This window comes from Oncorhynchus nerka, linkage group LG18, assembly GCF_034236695.1.
Source record: "Oncorhynchus nerka isolate Pitt River linkage group LG18, Oner_Uvic_2.0, whole genome shotgun sequence".
Classification (NCBI taxonomy): Eukaryota; Metazoa; Chordata; class Actinopteri; order Salmoniformes; family Salmonidae; genus Oncorhynchus; species Oncorhynchus nerka.
The window spans coordinates 19174591-19192127 of NC_088413.1; the positions used below are offsets into that span (position 1 = coordinate 19174591).

General features: G+C 43.5%; 1 protein-coding gene across 1 annotated transcript; it reads right to left on the bottom strand.

Annotated features, from left to right (window-relative positions):
- Window positions 1-6596: 6596 nt before the first annotated feature.
- Window positions 6597-8225, bottom strand: LOC115121753 (GTPase IMAP family member 9-like). The gene is made up of 2 exons (XM_029650889.2): window positions 8155-8225; window positions 6597-7711 (listed from the first exon to the last, which is right to left on the bottom strand). Exons 1-2 carry the CDS (start codon window positions 8177-8179, stop codon window positions 6786-6788), a joined length of 951 nt encoding a protein of 316 aa, XP_029506749.1. The 5' UTR covers window positions 8180-8225; the 3' UTR covers window positions 6597-6785.
- Window positions 8226-17537: the final 9312 nt, after the last annotated feature.

The following is a 17537-nucleotide window of genomic DNA, read 5'->3' on the forward strand; positions in this document are numbered from 1 at the left end:
TGACAGAATTAACATTTTCAAATATATCATTATCAGCCAGTACTCTATCTTGAATCTCCTGCAGTTTTATTGCATTGTTGACAACAACCATGTCAACAATAGCATTTTCCTGCGCATCTGAAAATATTTTTCCTCTTCCCCCTGTTGGGGGCAGCCTTTGGGTCCTGTTGTAAAAATATATTTTACAGTCAAACTTACTGTAATATATATATGTGTAAATATTCTATAATTGCAATACAAAATAGATTCCTGTAATGTTTTAATTTACTGTAAGGATGTAACTCTCACCTGTTTGCACGATGGAAAATTTGCATTACAGATGCCACTGTGGATCTTTGCAGATTGGGTTGCACCCTCAACCCTGCCTCTCTCAATGAGAGACTATGGTTCACGACATGGTCTATAAGTGTAGCCCTTATTTCATCTGAAATAACAGCTCTTTGTCTTCTTTGTCTTCCTCCACGCATCCGCCCTCTCCCTGCCACCCTTCTCCCTCCACGAACCCATCTTCCTTGTTCCATTTCCAAAATGAGTCTTTCTGAGCTCTACCTATATATACTGTAATATGTGTGTGTGTTCACTAACAAGTCTAAAACAAGACACCTGCTTAGCCTTTCAGCTGAAATTGCAATCAGCAGTGTTTGAAAGGCACAAGGCTGAAATCTATTCCGTTTTGAATGTGTGGTTCACAGTTTTGACAGCAGTGTGTTAGCATTTGAACAAAGTGCTGTAAATCCACAGTGTTGTGCAGGTTGTGGTTAAAGTCATGGGATAAGTGTGTAGAGTTTTGAAAACTGTGTTCAAGCAATGAAAAACGAACTAGAGTTTGGTCCACATGAACTGCTGCTGTGCAGACTGTAGTTAGAGTTTTGCACATGTGACTCCAGTTGTGTCCACTGTCGTTTAGCAATCGAAAAAAACTGTAATAAACGGTGTTGTGATAATGTGTTATTTAAAGAAAAATGTCCTCACTGAATGAAAGCAAAACATTGAGTGGAATATCTGCTCTTTGTCTTGAAATATCATCACATGATAATGGTTCTAGTCAATTCAGTTTAATTTAATTCAACTGACACAGTATCTGTTTCTCCAAACACGGCTTCTGCTGCATGAAACACCCAATCCTGTTATTTTCTGTTTTTTAAATGTTTTGTGTGTAGCTGATGTGTAGTCCGGTTGGTGATGTAATGAACACAGAACAGAAACTACATTGGTCTCAATAATCTTTATTGATCAGAAAAGTGAGCTAGTTAAACTTTCAGTAGTGATAGGTTCTAAGTTCTGGTACAAATTCCATCCGGACTCTGATTGTTCTTTTATATCGGTTTTATGTCACTGTGCCAGCTCACAATAGCATATTTGAGTTCCTTATTAGATCAAATTTTCCGTCAGCAGGAAAGTGCTGACCATATTTGAGACGAAATTGGTAGATTGCTCTTGCACCTCTTTCAGCACCTCTATGACTTCATTAAATATATCTTCCTCTATTCCACCTTTTACAGGAGTGTCGGGACCCCAGGACGCCATTTCAATAGTTTTCATTCATGTGCCTCTCCCAACAATGTCTTGGGTGTTTAGATATCCTTACCCACAGCGCTATTACCCTCTATTAAAATATTTTCCAGGTAGTGATACCCTCTTCCCCAGATTGTAGTGACAGTATAGGTCCCTAATCATTTGGTCACGAGACCTAATACTTTGTGATGGGAACCACACTGAAGCGTCTGCCGATTTACTACTGTAGGATATGGGAGACCTAATGTCTTAGGTCACCATTCACATTACCAGATAGTGACAATGTCTCCTCCTTGACAGCCACTACTGCAGGAAAACGCCTATAACATTATCTACATACTACACAAACAATACAGACAGTTTAACAGTCTACATTTCTGGTGGCTAAAACCTAACCTTCTGGTGGCTGAACCCCTTAGGGGCTCCAACCAGTCGCATGTATACAATGGGCTTATTGAATAAATCCAGGCTTTCTAGGTCGGGTTCCCATCATTTATATTCAGCCTACAACCCTCATCTCCCAAAGATGTCAGAATGAGTTGAAACAGCTATACGAACTTTGCCTATCTCGTTTTTGTGTACCGGCTCCTGTTCCACTGATTCAGACTGTAAATTGTGGTAAATCCTGCCGACAATGCCAATTGTTCTGGTACAAATTCCAGCTGGACTCCATTATTTGCCACACTGGTGTCACGACTTACGCCGAAGTCGGCTCCTCTCCTTGTTTGGGCGGCGTTCGACGGTCGACATCACCGGTCTTCTAGCCATCGCCCATCCACTTTTCATTTTCCATTTGTTTTGTCTTTGTTTTTCCACACCTGGTTTCTATTCCCCAATTACATATTAATAATTTTTATTGTGGGCCCGGAATATTGATTTGTATTCATGTAAATGTTGAGTAAATACGTTTATTACTCAATTCTGCTGTCCTGCGTCTGACTCCAATACACCAGCTACACACAGGAATATTACAGAATCACTCAACACTGTGTGGAGTCCAATTTGTAAGTCGCTCTGGATAAGAGCGTCTGCTAAATGACTTAAATGTAAATGTAAATGAGTCAGCAGGAGCAGACGCCCTCCCTGTGGCGATAGAGGAGTGCGTCCAGCAGCACGCGACCATGTTGCAACATCTGGGCACCGCCATGGATCGCGTGCTGCAGACGATGGATCGTTTGGAGAGAGGAGGGGGTCTTCCAGCGCCTCCACCAGCCCCACTACAGCAGTCCCCACTGTCCACCCCTCCTTCACTCGGTCCCAGCGGGATTCGGCTCGCGCTCCCGAGAGAGTATGATGGGACGATTGCCGGATGCCAGGGGTTCCTACTCCAGCTGGAGCTCTACCTGGCGACCGTCCACCCGGCTCCTTCGGGACATGAGAGCGTGTCCGACCTCGTCTCCTGCCTCTCAGGCAAAGCCCTGGAGTGGGCCAACGCCGTATGTTGTGAGGGAGACGCGGTTTCACCCGCCAGTTTTGGGCAGTTTTTGACCACCCGCCTGAGGGTCGAGCCGGCGGGTGAATGTCTGTTCCACCTGAGGCAGGGGACGAGGAGCGCGCAGGACTTTGACTTGGACTTCCGGACCCTGGCCGCCAGCGCAGGAAGGAACGACAGGGCCCTGATCGATCACTACAGGTGGAGTCTGCGCGAGGACGTGTGTTGGGAGTTGGCCTGCCGAGACACCACCCTCATATTGGACCAGCTGTGTGGACCTGTCCATCCGGCTGGACAACCTGCTGACTAACCGCTGATGTCCGTATCGGGGCCTGTCAGTTCCATCCCCCAGCACCTCCGCTCCGATGCCTATGGAGCTGGGAGGTGCTGCGATTAGGGCAACCGGAGGAGGGGCCATTCCCTGCACCATCTGTGGCCGCAGAGGGCACACTGCTGGTCGGTGCTGGGGGGGTTCCTCAGGGAGTCGAGGCAGCAGGCAGGGCACTATCATGTTACCCCAGGTGATTCGGCACCAGGCTCACCCAGAGCCCCCTGGGTTTGTCAAATGTTTGTCAAATTTCCTGAGTTTCCCCTGCATTTCCAGCATAAGGCGCTCGTAGATTCAGGCGCCGCTGGGAATTTTATTGACCGTTCTTTTGCCCATAGTTTAGGGATCCCCATTGTTCCTGTGGATATGCCCTTCCCTGTGCATGCCCTAGATAGTCGACCATTGGGGTCAGGGCTGATTAGGGAGGCCACCGCTCTACTAGGCATGGTTACGCAGGGGAGAAACTGTTTCTTCCTTATTGATTCTCCTGCATTTCCCGTTGTGCTGGGCCTACCCTGGTTGGCCTGTCATGACCCCAATATTTTGTGGCAACAGAGGGCTCTCAAGGGGTGGTCACGAGAGTGTTCGGGGAGGTGTTTAGGGGTTTCCATCGGTGCTACTACGGTGGAAAGTCCAGGCCAGGTCTCCACTGTGCACACCCTCTCTGAATAAGGTCTCCATTGTGCACATCCTCTCTGAATATGCCGATTTGGCTACAGAAGGCAACTCAATTACCACCCCATCGACGGGGGGAATGTGTGATAAATCTCCTGGTGGACGCTGCACTTCCCAGGAGTCACGTGTATCCCCTGTCTCAAGAGGAGACGGCAGCTATGGCAACATACAGTATGTCTCAGAATCTCTGGCCCAGGGGTACATTTGGCCCTCCACTTCACCTGCCTCCTCAAGTTTATTTTTTGTGAAGAAGAAGGATGGAGGTCTGCGCGCGTGTATTGACTATCATGGTATCAACCAAATCACTGTGAGGTACAGTTACCAGCTGCTTCTCATAGCCAGTGTGATCGAGTCAATGCATGGGGTGCGCTTCTTCACAAAATTGGATCTCAGGAGCGCTTACAACCTGGTGCGTATCTGGGAGGGAGACGAGTGGAAGACAGCATTTAGTACCACCTCCGGGCACTATGAGTACCTCGTCATTCCGTACGGGTTGATGAATGCTCCATCAGTCTTCCAGGCCTTTGATGACGAGATTTTCCGGGAGCTGCACGGGCAGGGTGTAGTGGTGTATATCGACGACATTCTAATATACTCCACTACATGCGCTGAGCATGTGTCCCTTGTGCGCAAGGTGCTAAGTCGAGGCTGAGAAATGCCTGTTCGTTCAACAGTCCGTCTCCTTCCTAGGGTATCACAATACCACTTCAGGGGTGGAGATTGCGAGTGACCGCATTTCAGCCGTGCTTAATAGGCCGACTCCCACCACTGTAAAGGAAGTGCAGTGGTTTCTAGGGTTTGCCAACTACTACTGAAGGTTAATCCGGGGATTTGGTCAGGTAGCAGCCCCCATTACCTCACTGCTGAAGGGGGGACTAGTGCGACTGCAGTGGTCGGCTGAGGTGGACAGAGCTTTTGGTCACCTTATTACCTAGGCTCCCGAGTGGGCTCATCCGGATCCCTCTTTGGTGTTCAAAGTGGAGGTGGACGCGACCGAGGCTGGGATAGGAGCCGTGCTCTCTCGGCGCTCGGGTACGCCATCAAAGCTCCGCCCCCTGTGCTTTCTTTTTCATTAAGCTCAGCCCGGCGGAGTGAAACTATGATGTGGGGGACCCGGAGCTGTTGGCAAGGCCCTGAAGGCTTGGAGACATTGGCTTAACAACCCTCCAGGCGAGCTTCAATGCCATACAACTCTCCTTCCGTGGCCTCCAATTGCTCTTAAATACAAGTTAAACTAAATGCGTGCTCTTCAACCGACCGACAACAAATACCTAGGTGTAAACTCTCCTTCCAGACTCACATCAAACATCTCCAATCCAAAGTTAAATCTAGAATTGGCTTCCTATTTCGCAAAAAAAGCATCCTTCACTCATGCTGCCAAACATACCCTTGTAAAACTGACCATCCTACCGATCCTCGTCTTCGGCGATGTCATTTACAAAATAGCCTCTAACACTCTATTCAATAAATTGGATGCAGTCTATCACAGTGCCAACCGTTTTGTCACCAAAGCGCCATATACTACCCACCACTGCGACCTGTATGCTCTCGTTGCCTGGTCCTCGCTTCATACTCGTCGCCAAACCCAATGGCTCCAGGTCATCTACAAGATCCTGCTAGGTGAAGACCCCCCTTATCTCAACTCGCTGGTCACCCACCTGTTGCACGCGCTCCAGCAGGTATATCTCTCTGGTCACCCCCAAAACCAATTCTTCCTTTGGCCACCTCTCCTTCAGGTTCTCTGCTGCCAATGACTGGAACGAACTTCCAAAATCTCTGAAACTGGAAACACTTATCTCCCTCACTAGCTTTAAGCACCAGCTGTCAGATCAGCTCACATATTACTGCACCTGTACATAGCCCATCTATGATTTAGCCCAAACAACTACTTCTTTCCCTACTGTATTTATTTATTTATTTTGCTCCTTTGCAACCCATTATTTCTATCTGTACTTTGCACATTCTTCCACTGCAAATCTACCATTCCAGTGTTTTACTTGCTATATTGTATTTACTTCTCCACCATGGCCTTTCTTAGCCTTTTACCTCCCTTATCTCACCTCATTTGCTCACATTGTATATACTTATTTTCTACTGTATTATTGACTGTATGTTTGTTTTACTCCATGTGTGTTGTTGTATCTGTCGAACTGCTTTGCTTTATCTTGGCCAGGTCGCAATTGTAAATGAGAACGTGTTCTCAACTTGCCTACCTGGTTAAATAAAGGTGAAATAAAAAATTAAAATATATATATGTTGAGTAAATACGTTTATTTCTCAATTCTGCTGTCCTGCTGCTGACTCCTATACACCAGCTACACACAGGAATATTACAACTGGGTTACACAGCTGCAAAGACAAGATATGAAGTCAGAAGCACAGACCCCCCTTCTGTGTTTAGGTTGAACAATAAATCTCTGTTGCTGTGCAGGTGGTGTTTGTTCCGATAGTCCGCCACGCATCTCACAGGTCTTGTTATCAGTCACGAGAGGCCTTGAGGGCAGGGAGTCAGTCACATAATTGTTCTTCTTATATGCAGAGAGAACACTTCTATTTATTCTAATAAATTATAAAATACAACATCTTAAGAGAATATAATGACAAAGACATTGAGAAAATATGAAAATATGATATAAGACCGTAATTGATGATCTATCCCAACCTTATTGACAGACCTTTGTTTACTTCCCTCTGGCCAATACCACTTCACATAGATCATTCTATCTAACCCATAACACGATCATCACTATTGCTAGGATACTAATATGATTATAAAACATGCAAAAACAGTTATATTGTTGAATTACTTAGCAGTCAGGTCAAAGAAATACTTTTTTATTGTATACAGCAAACATTGGTTTCTAAAAACACCTCTATTGCTCCTGCTACACCTCCTACTATTGCACCCACTGCTGCACCAAGTGGTCCTGCAATAGTAGCTCCAATAGCAGCTCCACTTGTAGCAACGGTACCTGCAACAATGAGATAATGCCCAGCTGTGTTAATTCTTTCAGCTTTCTCTCGAGCCTCTCTTTCATGTTTTTCCCTCAGCTCCATTCTTGCTTTCTCCAAAGCCTCACCTTCAAGTGTTTTTTTCAGTTTCTCCTCCTCTCTGTGTATCTTCTCTTCATTCTCTCTGAGGATTCTGTTCTTCTCCTCTTCAATCACTCTCTCAGCCTGCTGGAACATCTCAGTGGTGTAGTGGCTTCCTCCATTCATCTTCACCATCTTGTTTATCTTCTCAAGCAGCTCAGTGACCTGGGAGCGATTCTTATCTTTGTTGTTGAAAACATGATATCCCCCTTTACATTGCTCAACTAAACTTACTAGATTTGGATTTTCAGACAGAAATTCTTCAATTGTTACACCCTGAAGTTTGTCTCCATGTGTGAAGAGAACCATGGTGTATTTTGATGCTTCGTCACCGAAGAGTTTCTGAATCATATTCACAGTTTTCTGCTCCTCGTCAGTGAATCTTCCCAGCTTGATCACAATCAGGAACACATGGGGACCAGGAGAAGAGAGGTTGATGCACGTTGTGATCTTTTCTATGGCTTCCTCCTGTGTAAACTTGGTGTCAAACAGCCCTGGGGTGTCGATAACAGCCAGACTTTGCCCACACACCATCTCTCTTTTCTTATCACAATCTTTAGTCACAGAGTTGAAATTGAATTGTGATTTGAATACTCTTTTCCCCAGGATGGTGTTTCCTGCTGCACTCTTCCCAGCACCAGTCTTCCCCAGCAGCACAATCCGTGTCTCTGTTGGATAACAAGGAAAAATTGTTACTGTTGTAAAAGCAGCTGTTAACGGTTGATTCTGAGAACTCCTGGGAGGCCTATGACTCTGTGGAATTTAAACAACATCACAAGTCAGTTGCATTTGAGCCTTTTTTCTATTATGATGTACAATCAATCAACACTGCAGAGGACATAGCTTACATGAAAATGCATAGCTTTATCACCTTTTCAAAGACACAACTAGGTATATCAGACGTATGGTCATTGCACCGGCAATACTGGGAAGTGATGAAAAAGGAGAAGTATGGAGACGAAAAGTAGTATTCTGACAAGCACACAAATTACCCTATAATTTAGCCCATTCCTTGCAAGGAATTATTTTTTTTGTTATGAATAAAAGGTAGAACAGTCCAAATAAGTTTCCATCACCATCTTGTACAGTGAAGTGAAGACTAAGTACTCACCAGTCATGTTTGGGTTTTGGGACATCGTCAAGCTCTTACCAGGTCTAGCGTTCCCAACCAGAGCAATCCAGGTTTCTATTGGATAAAAAATTAAATGTTGTTACTGTAGAGAGAAGTCTGAAATTTATGTTCTTTCTGTTTGGCCATCTTATGGAACATCTACTAAAGCTACATTTTCAGTCTCACATTGCTTCTTAGACTTACATTTTTAGTCTATAATATTACAAACTCTAATCAAATTAACAATGACATTATCTACAGGTAACTTCCTAAATAAAGGAAACACCACTGACAGAACTGTCACTGTCCGTTTCTTGCCTACCCACTAAGTTTCCACATTAGGCAAATATGGCAGCAGTGTCTTACTGCCTTGGATAGAACACCAGTTGAAAACGTGCAATATAATCGTTATTGTGTGGGACACATAGAAAGAAGATATCTAAAAATAAAAAAAGAGAGAAGCAAGGAAAAGGCACAAAGTTGGGGACACAACCAAGCGTCCATGTAAGTGTTCTGACTTTCTCAGAAACACTAATAACAAACAGGAGCTTTTCAAAATGTCGACACAGAAGGTGTGTGCCAATGAATCCAAAGATGAAAAAGATATCTACCCTACAACTGATGAGTCTGAGGTTTCAAAGGGCTCTCTGACATCAACGCTGGAATGAGACCATGAAGAGGCAGACGCATGAAGACTCCTTTCAGAAAGGGTGCACAGACCATTATCATTCCAACACTGGACACAGACATCATTGTCCTCCTTGCTGATCTGTTCTTTTATCTTACCAAATATTATCCAATCATGAAGCTGTGGGTTGCTTTTGGTGTTGGGGGAAAAACTAGCAGGAGATTTGCATCAACACCATCTACGAGAAGCTTGGAATGCGAGTTTGGTTCGTCAGGCTTTCATGCATTTACAGACTGTAATACAACCTCACATTTCCATTGAAAAGGCAAGAAGACAGCTTGGAGTGGATGGAACACATTACATTTTATGAATGAAATTGTATCTGTGTCAAATCGCCAATTGGCAACCCATCCCTTATGGGATTAATTGACACAAACAAACATTACTGTCACGACTTCAGCCGAAGTCGCCTCCTCTCCTTGTTCGGGCAGTGTTCGGCGGTCGACGTCACTGGTCTTCTAGCCATCGCCGATCCACTTTTAATTTTCCATTTGTTTTGTCTTCGTTTTTACACACCTGGTTTCTATTCCCCAATCACATGTTCATTTTTTAACCTTCTGTTCGTTTGTATGTAGCGCTTGTGCACGTTCTGTTCTGGTGCGTGTCGGGTTTTGCACCCATATTTGGTATATTTATTTTGTCCCGTTATTTGGCAATAAACTGCTCCGGCATATGCCGAGTTATGCTGTCCTGCGTTTGACTTCACTGCCACCAGTTACAGACCCATTACAATTACAATAATTCACTGTGGTAATTCAGTGACAATTCTTCTCTTCCATATGTTTTCCAACCTACACGGTGAATGTTTTTAATTATGTATTTTTCTTGTCTATATTGAATACAATCATTTGTATGTCATTAGTTTAAGCACACTGTGTTTGTCTATTGTTGTGGCTTAGATGAAGAGCAGATTTACCAATTTATGCAGAAATCCAGGTAATTCCTGTAAGGGGTGCACGCAACTGGTTGAAGGAAGTCAGGTGCAGGAGAGCATAGATAGGTTATAATAGGTGCACTTTATTTAATTTAAAGTGATAACGCCCACAGTACATCACCGGTACAAAATTAACTAAACGCACAGGTCAAAACCATATACCCGGCGCGAACCAGCCTGATGCGAACACACGTAACATTGAAACAATCTCACACAAAGACATGAGGGGGAACAGAGGAATAAATACATGCAGTGTGATTGGGGAATTTAAACCAGGTGTGCAGGGATCAAGACAAAACAAATGGAGAAATTAAAAATGGAGCGGCGATGGCTAGAAAGCCAGTGACGTCGACCGCCGAATGCTGCCTGAACAAGGAGAGGAGCCGACTTTGGTAGAAGTCGTGACAATTCCAAATGGTTCACATACTTTTTCTTGCCACTATAAGTACTCAGACCCTTTACTCAGTCATTTGTTGAAGCACCTTTGGCAGCGATTACTGGTTACTTCAAATGCCTTTTAAGGGATCTGTGTAACCCCTGCTCAGTGTACAGAACACCTTATCATGGGGCCAACATGTCCTTCTCTGGAGACAAGGAGAGTATCAATGCCATCCGGAGGGATATAGCTAAGTGGTTAGTGAATGCATTATGTTGTTTTTATTTTTAGAAATTGCCTATATGAATTTGATCAATAAAGTTGCATGGCAACTACTTCAACTGTAATTCAAACCTTGAACATGACCTTGTGCAATAAATGCTTCCAGTACACACAATCACCTGACAATATGCATTTGGGTTACCAGGAAATGATTCAGGCACAATCATTGTAGAATAGAGCAGACTGCTGGTAAATGTTAAGTGTTTGAAGCAGAAATGACCAGCCCTGAATAGGTAGTATGTGCAATCCTGATACCAATCTGGGACAAAGGATTTAATTTATTGTATCATATCTGGGACCAAGGTACAAACTAAGGCAATATTCAGAATAGAGATTCTAACAACACACTGATCGCATCTCCAACTTTTGTTTACACCTAAAACCACGTTGATCTGCTGGACAGACTGATGTTCCACTGCCCATCCTGTGCTGAAATAGGCCGATATTGCTTCTTGTCATGTTCAACTAGTAGATGAAGGTCATATGTTGGTGGTTTCTTGAAAATGCATGTCATTCTACAGACAGGTAGAAACTACTATAACAAACAATACAAGTTTGAACTGTGATTTATTGTTGATGCTTATTCCAAGGCAAAATGATGTAACATAGCGCCACCTGTTGGTGAAACACTTGACCTACAGCGTACAGCAGAGACACTGTACAGCTCACAAACCCTCTGGAACAAGTCGATTCTCTAAGTCCCCGACCCCATCACCATTTATTGGAAATGTGCAGTTGTATTAATCTTAGCTTTTCATTACAATCAAACAAACTCAGGTAAAAACGAGCTACAACTGGGAAAATAAGTTTTGAACTTTTATCCCAACTCGGAATTGCAAATTCGCAACTCTGGCCTCTTTCTAGAGGTACTAGCTGAAGATCACTGATGTCATCATTATTTAACCAATTTTTCAGAGTTCCCAGTTGTCTTGAAAGCACCATAAATCCAGCAAATGCAAGACATTAATGACAAAGTTTGTTTACAAAATTTGCACACAAAATTTAGCTCAGTTAAATTTTGTAAACAAACTTTGTCATTAAAGTCTTGCATTTGCTGGATTTATGGTGCTTTCAAGATAACTGGGAACTCTGAAAAATTGGTTAAATAATGATAACATCAACAAGGGGAGTCCAAAAATGTCTTGAATGATGCTGCATAAGTTATATAATATGCCAGGGAGATATATACTGTAGCTAAGAATGATTAATTATAGTCTATGTTGTGTAGTAAGCTGTTAGTAGCCCATGTGCCTCACCCTAATAATTTTGTATATTTTCACCTCTTAATTTCATCTACTGTTCTGACTTGGTCTGACCTGTTTTTGAGAAATGTAATCATCGAATATTGTATGAGCTTTCATAGTCTGCTATGTTTTTTTAATGCAGTAAATGAGGTTGAATGAACTGTTTTGCTGCTAGACGTGGCTCCGCTGATAGCCAGGTGTTGCAGTGGTAAGGTGTTGGGACTGCTGTTGGGACTCTGCTGTTGCGACAGCTTTATGTAGGCCCTAACAGTTTGTGGGCACTGTTTGTCACCGTTATACTGCAATTGATGTATTGTTTAGTGTTGTTGCTTTTCTGGCATGCCACGCACATTATTTTTTTTTTGCCCCATCAAGATTTACCTGCTAAAATCCTCACTGCTCTGAGCCCAGTTCCAGATCAATGGGTGTTTTGAGTAGTTTTAAGGCCAACACCACAATAACAAGAGACTATCTCTTCCAAGTTTAGCAGGACTGCTTATAATATGGTTAGTAGGGATGAGGAATTCCTGACCTGTCATAGCATGTAGGGCATTGGTCAGCAACCCTGTTCCTGGAGAGCCACAGGGTGTGCAGGCTGTTGTCCAAGATAACACCATGAGGACTAACATACTGGAATGGAGTTGACCTCAAGCCTGCTTTTCCTAAGGCTTTAAAGGTTCATGGTTGAATAGAGTGTACCATCCTACATATATGCTGAGAGATGTTGCTGGTAGGCATGCTATATCATTAATATACCACATAGCTACAGGTATAAGGCTACTTATCATAGGCAGGGTTGGATGGCGACCACAGATCATACGTTACCTTTGCTTTAATGGAAGAACAATATCGGCACTTGCAATGTCATCGCATTAATAGCTATTAAAAGCTGGAGGCATTTAAGAGTAAAGATGTACAGTATGTTAAGCTTAGTATGTTAAGTACAATTTCACGAATCTGAAATGGCATCAGCATCTCTCTATGCAATAGGAGCTCCACTTCAAATCCTAAGAACATTGTACAACATGGCCTGATAGCAGCCTTCTGATGGTGTAATTTTGAATGCATACACTTGAGCCCCTGCCTTCCTTCTATACCTAAATTCTGTGTACGATAGCTAAAAAAGCATGGGAGAAGTTAAAGGCCATTATCGTAACATTGTGACATGTATCCATTAGATACTTATTACAATAAACATATTATAGAAGGATTTTAATTAAATAGATTTAATATGTAGTCTTTTTTTCTCTTCCAAAAGATTCACAGATATTACACTTCTTTATACTTAATTTTTGAAAATACATTTGGAAAGAACACCCATTTGTAATATCAAAACATGCAGCAAGAATGTGGTTCAGGCTTGTGCCTTTTAATAGTAACGTTATAGACGTCCTTACCTTTGCCTGCCTGCTGAGTTGTGTAGTCCTATGTCTGCAAGTGGAGATGCTTGTTGTATTTCATGATGTGATTGGTCACCCTTTTAAGGTTTTTGTTTTTTAGTCAGTCAGGTGATTTCGTGTAAATCCTGGGTTGCCCTACATTGCTGACTCACACCAGATCTTACAATGCCTGGATGGGTATTTAATATATCAGCTAACTACATAATGTGATAGTGCGAGTTGGATGATGTGGCTCCCAACCATTGGTTAATAAAATGCAACGCCTGCACATCTTTATGGACAGGACCGTGACCATGTGCTCCTCTGCATGATAAAACCTAGGTCATTGAGTCCCTTTTTATTCAGTATTTCTTGTAAATCATGCTCTCAGATAGCTACAGTGCATTCGGAAAGTATTCATACCCCTTCACTTTTTCCACATTTTGTTACGTTACAGCCTTATTATAAAATTGATTACATTGATCCACACACAATAGCAAATAATGACAAACAGGTTTTTTCGAAATGTTTGCAAATGTATGAGACATAAAAACCTGAAATATTATATTTACATAAGAATTCACACCTTTACTCACTACCTTGTTAAAGCCCTTTTGGCAGTGATTACAACCTCGAGTCTTCTTGGGTATGACGGTACAAGCTTGGCACACCTGTATTTGGGGAGTTTCTCCCAATCTTCTCTGCAGATCCTCTCAAGGTCGGTTAGGTTGGTTGGGAGCGTCCCTGCCCAGCCATTTTCAGGCCTCTCCAGAGTTGTTTGATCGGGTTCAAGTCCGGGCTCTGGCTGGGCCACTCAAGGACATTCACAGACTTGCCCCGAAGCCACTCCTACATTGTCTTGGCTGTGTGCTTAGGGTCGTTGTCCTGTTGGAAGGGGAATCTTCACCTCAGTTTGAGGTCCTGAGCACTCTAGAGCAGGTTTTCATCAAGGATCTCTCTGTATTTTGCTCAGTTCATCCTTCCCTCGATCCTGACTAGTCTCCCAGTCCCTGCTACTGAACAGCAACACCACAGCATGATGCTGCCAACAAGATGCTTCATCGTAGGGATGGTGCCAGGTTTCCTCCAGACAGGACGCTTGGCATTCAGGCCAAAGAGTTCAATCTTGGTTTCATCAGACCAGAGAGTCTTTAGGTGCCTTTTGGCAAACTCCAAGCAGGCTGCATTTGTATTTATTTGGGATCCCCATTAGCTGTTTACTATGCAGCAGCTACTCTTCCTGGGGTCCAAACATATTAAAGCACATACATTAAATATAAAACAAAAGAGAAAACAGTAGGTCATATAACATTATTACACCACCACATATCTACATTGCAAAATGTTTAATACCCACATACAATAATATCACAATGTGTGCAAATGCATGTGCATGTACCTTTGTTTGTGTCTCTTCACAGTCCCTGTTGTTCCATAATGTGTATTTTTACTGTCATGTGCCTTTAACTAAGGAGTGGCTTCCGTCTGGCTTCCATCTGGCAACTCTACCAACCTCAGGAGGCTAAAGAAATTTGGCTTGGCACCTAAAACCCTCACAAACTTTTACAGATGCACAATTGAGAGCATCCCGTTGGGCTGTATCACCACCTGGTATGGCAACTGCACCGCCCGCAACCGCAGGGATCCCCAGAGGGTGGTGTGGTCTGCCCAACATATCACTGGGGGCAAACTACCTGCCCTCCAGGACACCTACAACACCCGATGTCACAGGAAGACCAAAAATATCATCAAGGACAACAACCACCTGAACCACTGCCTGTTCACCCCGCTATCATCCAGAAGGTGAGGTCAGTAGAGGTTCATCAAAGCTGGAACCGGGAGACAGAAATACAGTGTTGACATTGTTAATGTTGTAAATTACTATTGTAACTGGAAACGGCTGATATTTTTATGGAATATCTACATAGGCGTGCAGAGGCCCATTATCAGCAACCATCACTCCTGTGTTCCAATGGCATGTTGTGGTAGCTAATCCAAGTTTACAATTTTACAATTATGTCATTTTTGCAATTATTTCGGCACAGCTTAAAACTGTTGTTCTGATTTAAAGAAGCAATAGTACTGGCCTTATTTAGGCTAGTTGAGTATCTGCAGCATCAGCATTTGTGGTTTTGATTACAGGCTCAAAATGGCTAGAAACTAAGAAACTACTTCTTCTGAAACGTTTTCTTGTTCTGAGAAATTAAGGCCAGCATCCCGGAGTCGCCTCTTCACTGTTAACGTTGAGACTGGTGTTTTGCGGGTACTATTTAATGAAGCTGCCAGTTGAGAACTTGAGGCGTCTGGCTTTTTTCTGGCCACTCTTCCGTAAAGCCCAGCTGTGTGGAATGTATGGCTTAAAGTGGTCCTATGGACAGATACTCCAATCTCCGCTGTGGAGTTTTGCAGCTCCTTCAGGCTAATCTTTGTTGCCTCTCTGAATAATGCCGGTTTGTTGTGGTGCCATATTCTTTCCATTTTTTAATAATAGATTTAATGGGGCACTGTGGGATGGTCAGTTTCTGATAAAAAAAAATATAACTCAACCCTGTTCTGTACTTCTCCACAACTTTGTCCCTGACCTGTTTGGAGAGCTCCTTTGTCTTCATGGTGCAGCTTGCTTGGTGGTGCCTCTTGGGCTTTGCGAGTGTACAATTATATTCACTCTGGGGCTTGAAACTCCCAATAATTCAATTGTACATCCGCTAAGAAAAGTCTGCGACAACTTAAAAACAACATCAATGGAGAAGTCAACATATGTGAGTAAAAACAAATGCAAATAAGTTAGAAATTGTCATTAATTTCTTTCATTTAACTTCAGACATGGACTTTTTTGTGTATGTCCATTACATGAAATCCAAATAAAAATCCATTTAAATTACAGGTTGTAATGCAACAAAATAGGACAAACAACAAGGGGGATGAATATTTTTGCAAGGCACTGTATCTAATACTTCTAGATCCACACAAGATCCCAGGGGCTAGGGGTTGATTTGGGTTTCAGAGAATAGTGCTAAAGGACCAAGACCCTGGGCTCTGAGCCAGTGGCAAACTGTCACCTGTTTTGATTTGCATGTTATTTTGAGCTAGAAAATGTAATCACGTTGGGTGCTGCCATATATCACTCAGCAAAAAAAGAAACATCCTTTTTCCAGGACCCTGTCTTTCAAAGATAATATGTAAAAATCCAAAGAACTTCACAGATCTTCATTGTAAAGGATTTGAGGGAGAAACTGGTGTGGGACGCGTCCCAGTAGCCCAGACAGGTTAATGAACATGCACCTGCGGAATGGTCGTTAAGACACTAACAGGTTAGAGACGGTAGGAGAGTAATGTCCCAGTTATGAAAACTTAGGACACTAAAGAGGCTTTTTCACTGACTCTGAAAAACACCAAAAGAAAGATGCCCAGGGCCCCTGCTCAACTGCGTGAACATGCCTTAGGCATGCTGCAAGGAGGCATGAGGACTGCAGATGTGGCCAGGGCAATACATTGCAATGTTCATAGTGTGAGACACCTAAGACAGCGCTACAGGGACGTACAGCTGATCGTCATTGCAGTGGCAGACCACGTGTAAGAACACCTGCACAGGATTGGTACATCAGAACATCACACCTGCGGTACAGGCAACAACAACTGCCCGAATTACACCAGGCAATCTCAACGTTGTGCGTTACAGGGAAGACATCCTCCTCCATCATGTGGTACCCTTCCTGCAGGCTCATCCTGACATGACCCTCCAGCATGATAATTCCACAGGAATGCCAGTGTTCAGCCATTGCCAGCGACGCGTCCAAATCTCAATCCCATTGAGCACGTCTGGGATCTATTGGATCGGAGGGTGAGGGCTAGGCCATACTGACTGTTACTTTTGATTTTGACCAACCCCCCCTTTGTTCAGGGATTAGAATTGAGTATAACGGGCCAACACACTATGGCGCGTGTTACCCACAATGGGAATTTCAAAAGAGAGAGAACAGAAAGAAGTACACAAGAGAAATATACATTTGAATTTGTCAGCTATGCTATTCACACCCTAGCCTTGCCTCAAACTGCCTCTCTTATGGGTCAGAATATAATGATGTAATTACGTGGGGATGATCTCCGAGGATTCTCTGCATGGATCGTTCCGCTGTTCGATGACGCACTTCTCCTGCGCACCTCCCTGCTCGTCCTCCCGGTGTCAGTGTCCTTTCTGGCTTAGGAGTCTGTTCCCTCACCCTTTTCTCTGGAAGGGGTCTTCTGAGGACAGACAGCTCTGTAGCTCAGAGCTCACAGCATAGGAATGAAACCCTTTAGATACCACGATTCGATGGGAGATGGAGGCCAGGTGGTTTGAGTTGAATTCACCCGCTTAGACACAGCTACTCATCCGTAGCTTGGGTAGAAAAGGATTTCTTTGTTCTCAAACTTCCATTGCGTTCTGTGTTCGTTGACTTTTTAGACCTCGCTGCTGCTGGGGTCAAGTAGTCCTGTCATA

Coding starts and splice junctions, on each gene's coding strand:
- LOC115121753 (XM_029650889.2), bottom strand. CDS start 8,179: ATGTCCCAAAACCCAAACATGACTG. Junction 7,712..8,154: donor CCAAAACCCAAACATGACTG/GTGAGTACTTAG, acceptor GTTATCCAACAG/AGACACGGATTGTGCTGCTG.